This window comes from Pseudoliparis swirei, chromosome 10, assembly GCF_029220125.1.
Source record: "Pseudoliparis swirei isolate HS2019 ecotype Mariana Trench chromosome 10, NWPU_hadal_v1, whole genome shotgun sequence".
Taxonomy (NCBI): Eukaryota; Metazoa; Chordata; class Actinopteri; order Perciformes; family Liparidae; genus Pseudoliparis; species Pseudoliparis swirei.
Window position 1 is genome coordinate 2,382,508 of NC_079397.1, and position 17,500 is coordinate 2,400,007.

Here is a 17,500-nt window from a genome sequence, read left to right on the forward strand (position 1 = left end):
TCCATACTTTATTCTTTAACAACTTGTACAGTACTGTATATACAAAAGAAAATGCACATTCTCAGAGTAAGTGCCAACAAACTTAAAATAAAGTAATCAGAAAGAAATCAGAATCAGAATCAGAAACAGGTTTATTGCCAAAGAATGTTTTCACAAACAAACGAGGAACTTTTTTTGGCGGAAGGTGCAAGAATCGCGCACCAAGACACCGAGGCGCCGTCCGCGGCGCCATCTAGGAAAGGGTGGATGAAAGATGACAGCATAACATGAGGGAAGAGAGGCGAGAAAAAGAAAAAGCCACCCCCCGACTATGCCCCTAGAGGGGTACAGTGTGGGAGCAGGAGAAACAAAAAACACCATTGCACATAAGCACATACATCTTAGACATGACTTGCAACGAGTAGGAAGGGGGGGAGGTAATCCAAAGACTGGGCGATAGCCCCGTCATTGGGGGCAGAAGGTAACCAGCACCGACAAGCAGCCAGCCCGGTCCTTCGCCGTCACGGCGCCGGACGCAGACCCCGTCCTGTCACCCTGGGGGGGCAAAGCAGGCGAAGGCGTGGGATGGGGGGGGGGGTAGTGAGTGCATTTCAGTTTGTTGAAGTTCGTGTGTGAGTGGCCCGGTGTATCGTCCTCCCCCAGTCCACAACAGACAAAGTTCTCAGTCCACAAGATGGTCGTTGCCATGGAGATGGCCTTGAAGGGTCCTGGGGAGAAAACAACCACAGGTGTCTGTGGATAGGGGGAAGGGAATGAGAGAGTCTCGCTTCAGTGATCTTCGGGGGAGTTGTTGTTCCAGTCACGGCCTTGGACAAGGCCAAGGCCCGTCCTGGTAGAGGGAGCCGAAAGCAGATAAGATTGGGATTGTTTGGTCTTCCAGTAGCTGCAATTCAATTTTGCGCACCCACTATTCCTCCAATTTCCTCCCGTTTGCCAATAGGATTTCAAATCGATCCAATTTCATTTGCAGAGCCGTCAGCTTCTCCACGATGTTGTCATTCTGACGGTTTAATGCCAAAGTCTGAGTGCCAACAACTCTGCCCAACGCGTCAATCATGTCGGGCAGCCTTAGGGGGCTTTTAACGGCTGTCACCGTTTCCTTAATTTTCCGATAAGCCAGGGCAGCGCCAAATCCAAACAGCAGAAATCCTGTAATCATAGTTCCGAATAGGTAGATGTCTTCTACGTCCTCCACGGAGAGTGGTGCTAGGCACAAGACCCGCCACTTCGCCCACGCGTCCATCGTGTATCCAGCAACATTCGTCCCAGCAGGACAGGCAGGTTCCCCCGAACCCGAGCTTCTCGTCGAGAAGATGGTGTCAATTGCGTTTAAGGACCAGTTGATTACGTCCATGGTTTTTAGTTCGAAGAGCGATGCGGAGAGAGTCTCTCAAGTATAGAGACAGACAAGACATGACGAGAGAAGCCAAGCAGGGAAGGGAAGGTCATGGGGAGGAGAGGGGGAGAAAATTGCGACCGCCTTCGTCGAGAGCCAAATCCGTAATAATGCCAACAATATTGAAAACGGTCACAGTATAAAGTAAAGTGCCAATAAAATAAATACAATTAAAAACTGTCACAGTATAAAGTAAAGTGCCAACAAAAAAAACAGCCCAGATACATTTAAAACAGTTGAATTCTCCTGTTCTTGTGTTGGCTTGCAAACAGTTTTATAAAGTCATCCATGTTCAATGCCTTAGCTCTTCTTGACTCAATGCTTAGCACACCTAAATGGCTTAGCCTGCTATCTACCATTGTTGTCCTCAAATGGTTTTTAATTAGCTTTAGAGCAGAAAAGCTCCGCTCACAGGCAGCACTGCTGACTGGAAGGGCTACAGCTATTTTGCACAGCCTGAAGAGCTCATGAAACACCTCTTGGTACGGTTCTAAAAACACAGTCAAGTCTAGAATGCTTGCCAACTCTCTTGCCCCACTCTCAGCCTTCCTTTTCAAAATTCTCCTAGCCTGGTGAAGCTCATGAGTAAGATCTTCTTGATCACAACCATACATTTCACCCAAGCCAAATACTTGGTTGTCTTGAAGGAATGTACTGCTTTTAGGGTTTAGGGCCTGTAAACCCTTCATTATTAAACAGTTAGGTTTTGAGAACCTTCTTTCCAATTCACCAATCATGGAGTCAAGGATGGGGTAGAGTAGTCTCTGTCTGAATGTATCTTTGTCATCATTACCCTTCCGCAGGCCTATAGTACATGTCACATAAGACCCACCAAGTTTGGAGCTAACTTTTGTGATCTCTTCTTCTCACTATTCTCAACAGCTATATTACACTGTTTGGCTGTCTCTACTATGTCATGCCACAGTTGATCACAAAATGTCTCAGTCCTGTACTCCTGAAGTGTATCGTGAAGTGACTCCACCATGTCTACTGCCATAGCTAAATCAACTGAGGGTGACTGTAGCAGGTCAGAAAGCAGCTTTGTGTTTCCGAACAGTTTTCGGAAGGTTGCAAGGAGGGATATGAATGTGAGGTCAATCTGTGCAAGCAAACCTCGAGCATCAGTGGATCTGTCTCTATGATTTTCTTCGCTTATATTTTGAAGGACACACAACACAGCTGGTAACCTATCCATGAAGTTCCTGCAAGCCAATGCTCTACATGCCCATCTTGTGTCACTAAGTTTTTGTAACTCCCTAGGCTGGCCCCCATACATCTCCTTTTGAACATCCAGCCATTTCTGGTGCACATAAGATCCTGACATGTACACATAGAGCTTCTCAAGCAGTGAGAAGAAGCAATCAGCCTCTGGAACTGACTTCACAGTGTCAACTAAGACCAGGTTCAGACAGTGCGCATTACAGTGGACATAAAACGCATGTTTAGCCTCTGTCTTAATTCTGGCTGCCACACCTGTGTGTTTGCCACTCATCACTGAGGCCCCATCATAACCTTGTCCAACAAGATTTTCTTTGTACTGAAGGCCATATCTTTCTAAACACTGGATGATCATTTCGCTGAGCCCCTTAGCATCTAGATGTTGGGCATGTTGGAAATCAAGAAAGCTTTCATGCACAGCCCCGTTGTAGTAATACCTAACTACTAATGACAGCTGCTCCTTCTTTTTCAGATCTTTGGTTTCATCAGCAATGACAGAGAATACCACACTCTCCTTCACTTCCTTCACAATCTCATCACGCACCATACTTGCTAAGCACTGCAGAATTTCATTCTGTATGGTATTGCTTGTGTATTTTGCATTGCGTTGTCCCTTCATTTTTTGGGCTACCATAGGATTGTGTTTAGCGATCATTTCTAGAATTCCTAAGAAATTCCCTTTGTTGTCATATTCTTCCGATTCACGGTGACCTCTTTGTGCTATATTCTGTGTTGCTGTCAAAAGCAGTACATCTGCAACTGTTTTAATGTAACTGCGATTCTCTTCAACTTTCTTTTGTACTCTTTGTTAATCATATCTAAGATAGAAGAATCTGTAAGCAATAGCCTCTTGTGCTCATTCCAAGCAAACATGGCATTAATGTGAGACTCAGATTTCTCATGCAACTTAAAGCCAGCATCTTTGTACGTTGCTTTTTCCCAGTGTGAAAAGCCTGATTCTGAGGAGAAAACAGATTCTGACGCGCCAGGCAGGAGAAGTGTCTGCATGCGTAACAGTAGGCTGAAACTTTGCTTTGTGAGTATTCAAGCCAGGAAATGTGGTTAAACCACACTGGATTGAACGCCGTCCTCTTCTCACCTTGGAGGGTTCTTGGAAAAACCTTTAAACGAGGCTGAGAGGGACCTGCTGCTCTTGACTGTGAAATATCTGAAAGTGACAAAAGCATGAGAATTGGATCAGTGTCATGTACTTGTTGGGACAGAAGTGCTCATTGGGGCATTAGTACAGATGAAAGAATTGAATTAAGTACAATATATTTCATATGAAATATTAAGGCATACCATGAGGTCCAGGTGGGGCCACAAGGGCTGCTGCATCACCATCCCCACGTGTCACTGCATGGCCTGCAGGTACTGCTGGATGGTTCTCAGTGTCAGTGTCATTGTCAGAGAGTGGCTGACTTGACACACCTGAAGTAATATAGGATTTTAACAGTTGTATCAATTTATTTGTATGTCAAATTAGTCATATTTAGCTTTTTCACACCTGTATTGTTAAAAATAGGGCTTTGCCCTGAATCTCAGTATAAGCCACTATAAGTATAGCAAAAGTGAAACATCTCAAGTCATAGCAGATAGTTTTATAAAGATGCATACATTACATACCCTGATGTGCAAGTGAAGATGAAGGGCCTTCATCACCAGTATCCTTGTCTGAGTCTACAAAACACATACGTTGTCATCAGAATGATAATAAAATCAGCCTTTTTGTAAGTAGGCTAAGTGGTATCAGGATTTTACATACCCATGTGTACAGCTGAAGCTGGAGGCTCCTGCTGTACATCCCTAGCAGAGTCAAGCTGGCTCTCATCCTCAGACTGACTAGCACTGCTGGCTTCTGCTGCTCTGTCCTGCTCTGTTGTTTTGGATTTCTTTCTTTTGAAGAATCCCTGAATGTTCTGATTTCTTTTCATACTGTAATAGTCGCATGTCATGATGCATGTCACTATATCTTGCACAATACATTTAGCCTAATTATGAATGCATGAATGAATGTGACATGCAAAACTTACTCAGGTCTAATGTTACAAAGTTAGAAGAGATACAAGACAGATTTACATACTGTAACGTTAAGTTAGCTAGCGTTAGCATCAGCGTTAGCATTAGCGTTAGCATTAGCATCGTTGACAATAACCAAACAATGATGACGACAGGTTTGCTAGTAAGCTGAGTCAGGAAATAATAAAATAAGATGGGAAAACGTTTTAGCTTTTAAACCATTCACACATGTGTATCAATAAGTCTACTCACATCTTTCAGGAGCTAAGAATCCCTGGACAGGTTTGCTAGGCAGCATGCTGTGACAGGCGACCCTGTCGACAGTCGCGATGATGACAGACCTGCACCACATATCGTGAAAATCAAAAACGTTTTAGCTTATTACAGTTCAAACTTTTAAACCACTGACTCATTATGTGTAACTGTTATCAATAATTCTAGCTACTCACATCTTTCAGGAGCGAGTAGCCGCAATCTCTTGATGTCTTCTTGATGTCTTCTTGTCGGTTGAAAATGAAAGTTCGGTAGTCACACAATTCAAACGTTCCCGCCTCCGTGGGCAGATAGCCAATCATAGTTTAGCATATGGGGTGGCACCTGGGGTGGCCAATCAGATTCCAGGGGTAGCACGTGCCACCCCTGGCCACCCCCTAGACACGCCCCTGCTCCTTCTGTCCCTCTTTTCTTTCTCTCTCTCTGTCACCGTCTGTCACTTCTCTCCCTCCTTTCCCTTCTCTGTTTTTCTTTGACTGTCTGTCTTTATGTCTTCACTTTCTTTCTCCTCCTCGTCCCCCACGCTGATGCACAAAAGATTTCAAAGTAAAAGCATCCAAACCGTCGCTGAATTTACACGTTTACTTTCCCACTTATTTCTCTCTCTCTCTCATTCCAGTTGTTTCTTCGTGCCGTTCAGCCATCTCTCCATCTTTTCACCCGGTATCTAGTTTTTATCTAATAAATGAGAAATGTTAAATATTGGCCTGCGAATATTATACGTCTCGAAGCTTTTATTGTGAAAGGTAAGAAAAGAAAGGGAGTGATCTGGTCTGCGCGGCCTTTGTCGAGGTTGAAAGGACTAATAAATGCATTCTTATTGTAGTTTTTTCTCGTTCTCATTGTAGTTTTTCTTTGATTCCTACTGTAGTTCTTTTAGTCTGACTGTAGTTTTTCTTTAAATCTGACTGTAGTTCATCATTGAGTCTCTTCCTTTACCTTCATTCAGAATATGTTCCCTGAACGCACCACAGGTCACACGTCACCATCACATTCCCTCCTTCTGGTCTCACAGCGGCTCTGATGTCGTCCTTTGACTTCTGGTCTTGGTTCATGCTTTTATTTTGGAGGGAGTCTCTCTCTCTGCTCCTCCCCCCTCCACTGCCCCCATCAGGCCGGTTTGATAACTAATCAATGGACAAGAATGGCGTGTGCGTGGCGTGTGTGTGTGCATGGCGTGTGCGTGTGCATGGCGTGTGCGTGTGTGTCTGAGAGATGGATGAAGAAAAAAAGCAACATCGTGAGGATGATAAGGAAGAGAGTAAGAGGGAGAGAGTCGGGATAAAGGTGTGTGATGGAATTGGAAGATCAAAGCCTTCTGTCACAGCGTGACTGATCCCAGGGGCATTATGGGTAAGACGGGGCGCGTACGGACAGACACACTCGCGCTGCGCCGTGTTTGACGGCGAGTGTGATGGATACCGGGCCAGATTTGGAGAATCACAGTCATCCGTCTCCCCGGCAGATCAAACAGACACATAATCTCCCATAAGGGAGAGAGGGATGGAGGGAATAAAGAAACAGGGGGATGACGGAGGAGGAGAGGGAGAGAGGCGACAAAGCCTCTCGGCTGTGGAGTGTCTTCTTGTTTTCCAAAGAAGAAGAACGGCCGCCTTGAACACACCTCCGTCACCATTAGACGCCGTTCACACCGGCAACACGGAGACACAGTGGAATGCATGGAGATGCATTCAGGACACGTTGGACATCAGACAACTTCGGCTGTCGTGAACCGACGTTTTAACGTCTGTGAAGGTTTTTGAAGAAGACGAGGGACAGAAAAGACCGGGAACATGAAAATAAGTCTACGCTTCATGTGTTAAAGCTGCATTCTCTCTCCTGACCACCAGGGGGCGACTCCTCTGGTTGTATAGAAGTCTATGCTTCATGTGTTAAAGCTGCATTCTCTCCTGACCACCAGGGGGCGACTCCTCTGGTTGTATAGAAGTCTATGCTTCATGTGTTAAAGCTGCATTCTCTCTCCTGACCACCAGGGGGCGACTCCTCTGGTTGTATAGAAGTCTATGCTTCATGTGTTAAAGCTGCATTCTCTCTCCTGACCACCAGGGGGAGACTCCTCTGGTTGTATAGAAGTCTATGCTTCATGTGTTAACGCTGCATTCTCTCTCCTGACCACCAGGGGGCTCCTCTGGTTGTATAGAAGTCTCTATAGTGACTCTACTTCTCTTGATGTATTCCCTCAGTAAACATGTAAACATGAGTTTATGTCTCAGTCTCTAGTTTCTAGTCTTCTTGTCTCATTATAATACAGCGTGAGGTTGATTTAATCCGATTGTTCCGGCGGCTCCTGAACACAACACTGAGTGACAGTGTGTGTGTGTGTGTGTGTGTGTGTGTGTGTGTGTGTGTGTGTGTGTGTATGTGTGTGTGCAGCGTTTAACGTTGCATGTTCTTCTCTTCTGTCTCTGCAGATGCACCACCCGATCCAGATGAAACCTGCAGACAGCGAGAAATCTAACGGTGAGCGGCCCCACACACACACACACACACACACACACACACCGCACACACACACACAGACACACACACACCGACCGCACACACACACACACACACACACGGACACACACACACACACACACACCGCACACACACACACACACCGCACACACACCGCACACACACACACCGCACGCACACACACACGCAAACACACACACACCGCACACACCACACACACACACACACCGCACACACACACACCGCACACACGCACACACACACACACACCGCACACACACACACACACACACATCAATATCACACAGATGCATTAATAGCCGTTCTGAATTTGCTTGGTAATAGCTCTCTCGCCTCTCCACTGGCAGACGGGATCAGAAACAGAAGGGGATATTTATATAAATATATATATATATATATGCAAATATATGTATATATATATATTAGGGCTGTCAATCGATTAAAAAAATTTACCTAATTAATCGCACATTTTGAAATTGCGATTAATTAATCGCGATTAATCGCGATTAATCACAATTAAGTTCAAAGTTAAAAGTTCATTCTTTTTAAAGACCAAACTTCACACAGAGCTGTGTTTCAAAGAGGCTCCTACCTATAAAGTGCCAGCGAGGTATTTAATATTGTGGATGATAAATTGTTTCTTCAGTGAAACATCAGATTAGTTAAAAAAAAGAAGTATATAGAGACCCCATTGGTCCTGTCATCTTTACCACTGAACAGCAGAACCAGTGGCCTTGGTAACTGACTGACATTCACATATGTCACGTTAACCCTCTGGAGGCTGGGGGCATTTTATACATTTTACAAAATAAATTAAATTCACCTTTTAAAGGCGTTTGCATGTGACACACCCCCACGTGTTATACATCAAACATTCCAGAACAATCTCAGCTCTATTCAATGAGGCTCAGGTGTCCTGGTGCCGTGTTCTCTGCTCTCTGACTGACAGGCTGCTAATGAGCCTTACATGTGAGGTGGGAGGTCCTTGTGATTTACTGAGTGTTCATTGGTTGTTTTTTCCCCAAAATGTTGACAGACAAACGGATTGACCAATCACGGTGAAGGTTTCGTGTGACGAGTTCTTTCCGCGGCGCGTCCCCCGACACGTCGCCCCTCCGTTCCTCTGAGTATCAGAGGGGGAGACGGGAGGAAGGAGGAGCAGGAGGAAACCCGACTGATTCATCCACGAGTTAAACTGATTTATGATCCTTATTTTCGCGGAGAAATAATTGTTTTTAAAACGGAAACAGTGTTAAACCGTACTGCCGCGGTTTGACACTCGGTTTGAGTGTAAAAACTTCAACGAACACCGGAAGTAAACAAAGTTGCGTTAATTGCGTTAAAATATTTTAGTGCGTTAACGCGGCCAAATTAATCGCATAGATTAACGCGTTAACGCTGACAGCCCTAATATATATACATTCTTATATGTGTGATAAATTATTGAGGCTCTTCAGAAGGAAGTCGGAGAAAGTTGAATTGATCTGGCCTCGTGGTGAACCGGCCTCCTGCTCGTTGCTTCCCATTCTGACCAGCAAGACGGCGTCCTTAAAGGGACAGTGCGCCAAATTTAAAAAATTAAAATAAGATCATTTTATTTAAATTTGGCACAAACGTCCACCTGGACCTGGATTTGGCGGTCATATAGATATAGAGATATTTTTACATGTATTTTATATACAAAGAACATCCGTTAAAACAGAGACCAAGAGAAGGAAAATAAAAGATATTTTTATTCTTATTTCACAATAACTTCTGCGTTGTGCCGCCTGGTTATTCCAATCTGTTTTTAAATTGGCTTCATTCTGATTGGGCAATAACACTCAGGTTCATTATGCTCAGAGATATTTAGTCGAGGTACATTTGGAAACTAAAAGACAATGTTATTAAAGTTGCGCTTTAATGGGAGAGGCAGAGCTAAACTGATTGGGTTTATAATTTCAGCTTCTGTTGGATTCGAAATGTAAAAACAAAACATATGATGTCATCGTTCCTGCCGAGCCGCCTGCAACCACTCAAACGTTATGGAGATGAATTGATCTCCGCCAACCCCCACACAAAAAATTGCTAAAATGTCATGAACTCCATGAAACTCCAGCTTTGAATCCTCACAGCTGACAAAACATATTTCTCATTTAAAATCCTTCTGGATGAAGGAGCGCGGTGAATCTCTGCAGCCGAGCAGGTATCTGAACACGTTGAGCAAATTAAATGAAACAGAAATCATCTGCATGGCTAAGTGAGACATTGTAATTATTTTTTTGAGTTAATTTGGTTGCGTCTGACACTTTAAAGCTGAGTAATTGAGCAGAATATGAAAAAAATGATACAAAAACATGATTAATGAAGAGAAAATCCAGTCGCAGATTGTTTTTAAAGGTGTTTTTGTAGATAGATAGATATATTTATATATTTATTTGTATATATAAATATACTTATATATATATTCATAAAAATATATATATATATATTTATATATATATATTTATATACACTTATATATATATAAATATGTATATATATATATATTTTCTTTTTATGAATATAAAAATATATATATATATTTATAAATATGTATATATATATATATTTATAAATATGTATATATAATTATTTTTTTAATAAATATATTTATATTTATAAATGTATATATATCTATATTTATTAATATATATATTTATTAATATATAAATATATATTTATATATTTATAAATATATATATATATATGCATGACAATAGAACAGTTCAGCTTACGTCCCATGGGAGGAGACTCCCAGCCGTAGATCTGTCCACTGAGGAGGAGACGATGAAACGACGTCCTGATAAAACCATCAGCCTCCAGACTTCATGACTCGTAACCGTCGGTAACGATGGGGGAACTCAATAAAGTGTCAGCTTTTCACAGCCAGGACGGAAATATGGAGCAGAGCGTACGTCACATTATCCGCCCGGTAACGACCTTTAATAAACCCGCCGTTACGGTCGCTCGGAGGTTTGTCAGTTTAGGGAGGAGTAGGAGGAGGAGGAGGAGGAGGAAGGGACACAAGTACTTAGTAACAGACACGTTGTAACAGACACATTGTAACAGACACGTTGTAACAGACTGTTACGTTGTAACAGACACATTTTAACAGACACAATGTAACAGACATGTTGTAACAGACACATTGTAACAGACACGTTGTAACAGACACATTGTAACAGACACGTTGTAACAGACACATTGTAACAGACTGTTACGTTGTAACAGACACATTTTAACAGACACAATGTAACAGACATGTTGTAACAGACACATTGTAACAGACACGTTGTAACAGACACGTTGTAACAGACACATTGTAACAGACACGTTGTAACAGACACATTGTAACAGACACGTTGTAACAGACTGTTACGTTGTAACACTCATTTTAACAGACACAGAGCGGTTTGGTTTTATTGTATTAAATATATATATATATCCTCTCTTCTCTCAACGTGTCTAACTCAGCAGGGGGTCGGTTCTGCTCTACTTTCTATCCCACAATGCAAAGCTGACTCCAGATCCTTCATGAGTCTTACCCCCCCCCCCCCCCCCCGCTGCCTCCCAGGAACAGAGCCGTCCATTGTTACTGATCTCATCTCCGTCTTCTCTATCGACGCAGACAAAATTAATTACATTGCTGGTAATCTTCCTCTGGAGTGATGAGTGCACACGCCCACACACACACACACACGGACACACACACACACACACACACGGACACACACAAACACACACACAGAGACACACACGGACACACACACACACACAGACACACAGACACACACACAGAGACACACGGACACACACACACACAAAGACACACACACACGGACACACACACGCCCACAAACACACGGACACACACACGCCCACACACACACACACAAACACACACACGGACACACACACGGACACACACACACACAGAGACACACACAGAGACACACAAGGACACACACACTCACACACACACACACAAAGACACACACACACGGACACACACACGCCCACACACACACACGGACACACACGGACACACACACGCCCACACACACACACACAGAGACACACACGGACACACACACACAGAGACACACACACAGAGGCACACACGGACACACACTCACACACACACAAAGACACACACACACGGACACACACACAGAGACACACACACGGACACACACACACACAGAGACACACACACACAGAGACACACACACAGAGACACACACACACAGAGACACACACGGACACACACACTCACACACTCACACAGAGACACACACACGGACACACTGTGTACAAAGGAGTTGAAGCTTTCTGAAGCAACACTTATCTTGACGTTGTTTCCCGGCGGTTTGTCTTTTAAACACAAACAATCCAAACAGCAGAATAAACAAGTGCGTATTGATTTCCCAGAGTGCAACAGAGCGATTATCTCTTTGGCCTCGCGGTGAGAGCCGACAGTTCTCCTCATTAGAAAATGAATTGGATTAGCATTACATTGAAATGGGTGGGAACGCGTCAACACACACACACACACACAGACACACACACACACAGACACACACACACACACACGGTTCACCTTTAACCCCTGAATGTAGAGCTCCTCCTCCGCGCTGACACCTGCAGCCGGATCACATTCCTGCAGACGGCACCGGAGAGGGAGGGATTGTGTCAGCGACGGGAGGAGGAATCAACGGGGGAGGAGAGGAAGAGGAGGAGGAGGAGCAGGTGGGAGGAAGAGGGCGAGAGGAGACGAGCTGGAGAGCCTCGGAGACGGAGTGATGAAACACAGGAACTCTGTCCGTCTTCATCTCTCTCTCCCTCTCCTCCTCTCCACCTCTCCTCCTCTCCACCTCTCCTCTCCACCTCTCCTCTCCTCCTCTCCACCTCCTCTCCTCCTCTCCTCCTCTCCACCTCTCTCCCTCTCCACCTCTCCTCCTCTCCTCCTCTCCATCTCTCCTCCTCTCCTCCTCTCCTCCTCTCCACCCCTCCTCTCCTCCTCTCCACCTCCTCTCCTCTCCTCCTCTCCATCTCTCCTCCTCTCCTCTCCTCCCTCCTCCTCTCCTCCTCTCTCCCTCTTCTCCTCTCCCTCTCCTCCTCTCTCCCTCTCCTCCTCTCCTCCCCCTCTTCTTTTGATTGCTGTTTTGTTCGGTCTCATTCCCTCCCTTGTGTCTGTGTGGAACTCGTTGCTCCTGCTCTGGGGAACGACACGGAAACACGTGGAAGGAGAGCTGCTCTGTTTAGGAGATGAGAGTACTGTTAGCATAGCTTAGCACAAACACTGGAAACCAAGGGAAACTGCTAGCATGGCTCCACCAACCAGCACGTTGTAACAGACACATTGTAACAGACACGTTGTAACAGACATGTTGTAACTGTAAGGGTTATAGGTACTGGAACCCAAAAGCACGACAAACACCGGAATGCAGGAGGAGGCAGTTTACTGTGTGTTTCAGGCAGAGTCAAAACCAGGTAGTCAGTCCAACAGGGCAACAAATCCAAAAAGGGGCAGGCAAAATCTTGAGTCGGGTAAACAGGCAAACAGGGTCGTAACAGGCAGGTCAGGAAGAAACTCTAGTAACGCTGGAAGGTTTGGCGGTGACACACAAGACAATCTGTCAGAGGACAAGTGGAAGTGAGGGAGCTAAATAGTGAGGGACTAATGAGGGGAGGGGCTGCAGGTGAGAAGGGCGTGAGGACCAGGTGAAGGGAATGAGGGACTAACGAGGTGACCAGAGGCAGGTGAGAAGGGCGTGAGGACCAGGTGAAGGGAATGAGGGACTAACGAGGTGACCAGAGGCAGGTGAGAAGGGCGTGAGGACCAGGTGAAGGGAATGAGGGACTAACGAGGTGACCAGAGGCAGGTGAGGAGGGCGTGAGGACCAGGTGAAGGGAATGAGGGACAATCAGGTGAGGATGACAGGATCTGGAATGACAGGAGAGTTAATGAAACATGTACGCAGGATGAATTCAACTAGGAAGATGGGGAATTCGTGACAGTAACAGACACAATGTAACAGACACATTGTAACAGACACAATGTAACAGACACATTGTAACAGACACAATGTAACAGACACGTTGTAACAGACACATTGTAACAAACACATAACAGACACGTTGTAACAGACACAATGTAACAGACACGTTATAACAGACACAATGTAACAGGCACGTTGTAACAGATACAATGTAACAGACACGTTGTAACAGACTTACATTGTAACAGACACAATGTAACAGACACGTTGTAACAGACACAATGTAACAGACACGTTGTAACATACACGTTGTAACAGACACGTTGTAACAGACACAATGTAACAGACACAATGTAACACACAATGTAACAGACACGTTGTAACAGACACAATGTAACAGACACGTTGTAACAGACACAATGTAACAGACACAATGTAACAGACACAATGTAACAGACACATTGTAACACACACAATGTAACAGACACAATGTAACAGACACAATGTAACAGACACAATGTAACATACACAATGTAACAGACACAATGTAACAGACACAATGTAACAGACACGTTGTAACAGACACATTGTAACAGACACAATGTAACAGACACAATGTAACAGACACATTGTAACAGACACAATGTAACAGACACAATGTAACAGACACAATGTAACAGACACAATGTAACAGACACAATGTAACAGACACGTTGTAACAGACACAATGTAACAGACACAATGTAACAGACACAATGTAACAGACTGAACACATGACCTCCGCCAGGTGTAATAAATATGTATATTGAGTCCTCCCCTCCATTTACACCCCTCCTCTCTTCTCCTCTTCCTCTCCTCCTCTTCCTCTCCTCCTCTCTCCTCCTCTTCCTCTCTGCAGCGGTGGAGGACAGGAAGTTGTTCATCGGCATGGTGTCGAAGAAGTGCAACGAGAACGACATCCGGGTCATGTTCTCGGCGTTCGGGCAGATCGAGGAGTGCCGGATCCTCCGCGGGCCGGACGGACTGAGCAGAGGTGTGTGTCCCTCCGACTCACGTCCATCCACACGTAATGCTGCCCATCACCTTATTGATTATCAGGACCTGATCGGTGTGGGCGGGCTCTCGCTCAGAGCCCTGCAGGAAGTCTCTACTGGAGGAGGCGGCTGGTTGAACGAGAGAAGGAAAATAATATTGAATATTAATAATAGTATATTATTTAACCCTCCAGTCATGTTCGTTTCAAAGTTTGACCATCTAGGAAAATATATATATATATATATAAATATAAATATATATATTTATATAACACTAATTCTGCTTAACTTATTGAGTGTAATCAACTTATACAAAAAATACAACAAAAATCTCACGCATTTGCACCCCCCCCCCCCCCCCCTGCAGGTTTATATGACAGAGATGATGTTCGGGTGGATTTAACAGCTCAGGTGTCTCGTCTCTATTTATCTACATCACCCCATAAAAAAAATTACAAAATACAAATAAAATTTAGGAGAAAATACATGTTATGGTGGACAAATGCAATTTATGTCTAGATTTTTCAATGTACCTAAAAAATAGTTTGAACATGTATTTTCCATAAAAACGAGTGAGTTCTCCTGGGTGAACTCTGACCTCTGGAGGCCTGAACAACTCCACTAACTACTGGTTTAGTCGTTGTCATGTTTGGTGACGAGGGACTAACTATAATTTTAGGATTTTGGGGTTTCTGACCACTTTTGGGTGATTTAACATCACGGCTGTCTGTAAGAAACGAACATAACAGGAGGGCTAATAATAATATTAACAATAATAATAATAATACAAATTGACATCACTCCAAAATTGATTCTTATTTAGACGTTTATTCCGTCTTCTCGGCATAACGAGCCGATTAGCTTGATTTCAAGCATTTGTTTCCGGGTACTGGATGTGATTCGTGTCACGGAAACACGCCGGAAAAAACACAAATAATAAAACACTTTTGGAGACATTCGGGACTTCAGGAATAAATTCTAAAAGAATAAAAGTGGGTCCGGATCTGTGTCGACCAATCGGACTCGTTCTTCAACCGGCCGCCGAGGCTCCTCAGAGCTCCTCGAGGCTCTGGAGCCGCGCCGAGGGAAGCTTCAAAAACTCGCCACTCTTCTGGAGCGGACGGCGAGGGTGGCGAGCGGCGGTGAGCGAAGTCGACCTGAAGCCACGGGCGACTTCGCTCGCCGGCGCCGACGAACTCGACTTCCCCTGAAAGGTGGCGAGTTTTCCCTTTTTAATGAGATGTGAATCAAAATGAACTGCAGCGCCCCCTGGAGGCTGCTGTGAACCACGCCTCTCTCTCTCTCTCTCTCTCTTTCTCTCTCTCTCTCTCCCTCCTCCTCCTTCCTCCTCTTGCCTCCTCCTCCTCTTCCTCTTCGTCCTCCTCTCTCCTCCTCTTCCCGCCTCCATCCCTCCTCCTCTTCCCTCCTCCTCCACCTTCCTTTTCCTCCCTCCTCCACCTCCTCCTCCTCTCCCCTCCTCCTCTTCCCTCCAACCTCCTCCTCCCTTCCCTCCTCCTCCCACCTCCTGACCTCCATCCATATCCTCCGCCCTGCTGCTCCAGTTAACCCCCCTAATCCGTCCCTGAGCCCCGTGACGCCGCCACGCTGAGGCCGGCGGTTCAATGCCGGAGCACCCCCTGGTGGTCAGGAGAGAGAATGCAGCTTTACCACATGAAGCATAGACTTCTATACAACCAGAGGACTCGCCCCCTGGTGGTCAGGAGAGAGAATGCAGCTTTACCACATGAAGCATAGACTTCTATACAACCAGAGGACTCGCCCCCTGGTGGTCAGGAGAGAGAATGCAGCTTTACCACATGAAGCATAGACTTCTATACAACCAGAGGAGTCGCCCCCTGCGGGTCAGGAGAGAGAATGCAGCTTTACCACATAAAGCATAGACTTCTATACAACCAGAGGAGTCGCCCCCTGGTGGTCAGGAGAGAGAATGCAGCTTTAACACATGAAGCATAGACTTCTATACAACCAGAGGACTCGCCCCCTGGTGGTCAGGAGAGAGAATGCAGCTTTACCACATGAAGCATAGACTTCTATACAACCAGAGGAGTCGCCCCCTGCGGGTCAGGAGAGAGAATGCAGCTTTACCACATGAAGCATAGACTTCTATACAACCAGAGGAGTCGCCCCCTGGTGGTCAGGAGAAAGAATGCAGCTTTAACACATGAAGCATAGACTTCTATACAACCAGAGGAGTCTCCCCTGGTTTTCTAAATCTTAATTATGTCTCCTCTCCTCGTCTGGAGAGCGAGGCGTCGGTGAAGCTCCGTCGTCACCGCTGGCGTCTGAAGCTTTGAGCAAGAATATGTTTACAAGATGTCAGAACACAACAACAACAACAACTGGATCAGAGATGTCACGGCGCCTCCAACCAGCTCGTCCATCAAGCCCCCCCCCCAATCTATACTCCCCCCGCCCTGTCTCCCCTTTGTGGTTTCAATGTAGTGTCATTCCTCCTCATCCTCCCTCCTCCCTTCTCCTCCTCCTTTCTCCTCCCTCCGCCTCCTCCTGTCATTCGAGCTGTCATGTCGACGTCACAACGTTTCTGTGTGAATTTTGTCGTTCACGTATTTTATATTTCTTTATGTCGGATGTTTTCTTTTCTTTGACTTCATTTCTCAACGTGTCTTTCTCTCTTTTTTCTTTTTCTCCTCAAGGTTGTCTCTGTGTCGAACCCATACAAACTAAACCGCTCAGAAACTCCCATGATCCTTTGCTTCTTCACCCCCCCCCCCCACACACACACACACACACCTCCATGTATTCACCCTCGCTGACCTAGAATCTTCTCTTCCATCAATTCGTCCCCCAGACACCAACGTCGACCTCCTTCCATCCCTGTTTCCTCCCTCACCCCATTCCCTCCTTTCATCCTTCGATCCACATTTCATCCTTCCATCCCTGTTTACATTCTGCCATCCTTCCATCCTTCCATCCTTCCTTCCATCCGTCCATCCTTCCATCCTTCCATCCGTCCATCCTTCCATCCGTCCATCCTTCCATCCTTCCATCCTTCC

General features: G+C 45.3%; 1 protein-coding gene and 1 long non-coding RNA gene across 8 annotated transcripts in view; one reads left to right on the plus strand and one right to left on the minus strand.

The window, feature by feature from the left end:
* celf2 (cugbp, Elav-like family member 2) overlaps positions 1–17,500 on the plus strand; it is a 132,095-nt gene that overhangs the window by 84,146 nt on the left and 30,449 nt on the right. For 4 of the 6 annotated variants that reach the window (XM_056424614.1, XM_056424612.1, XM_056424616.1 and 1 more), the window contains exons 4-5: positions 7,339–7,387; positions 14,330–14,497. In XM_056424614.1, coding sequence (XP_056280589.1) covers positions 7,339–7,387; positions 14,330–14,497 — 217 coding nt within the window. The remainder of the gene's footprint in view (positions 1–7,338; positions 7,388–14,329; positions 14,498–17,500) is intronic. The other 2 variants (XM_056424611.1, XM_056424613.1) reach the window with 1 other exon arrangement.
* LOC130200391 (uncharacterized) lies at positions 3,703–4,928 on the minus strand. 2 transcript variants are annotated; one of them, XR_008833001.1, is made up of 5 exons: positions 4,886–4,928; positions 4,380–4,549; positions 4,241–4,294; positions 3,917–4,045; positions 3,703–3,782 (listed from the first exon to the last, which is right to left on the minus strand). It is a non-coding gene; the product is annotated as an uncharacterized LOC130200391 (long non-coding RNA). The 2 variants fall into 2 exon arrangements; XR_008833000.1 differs by lacking the exon at positions 4,886–4,928 and having other exon boundaries at positions 4,380–4,879.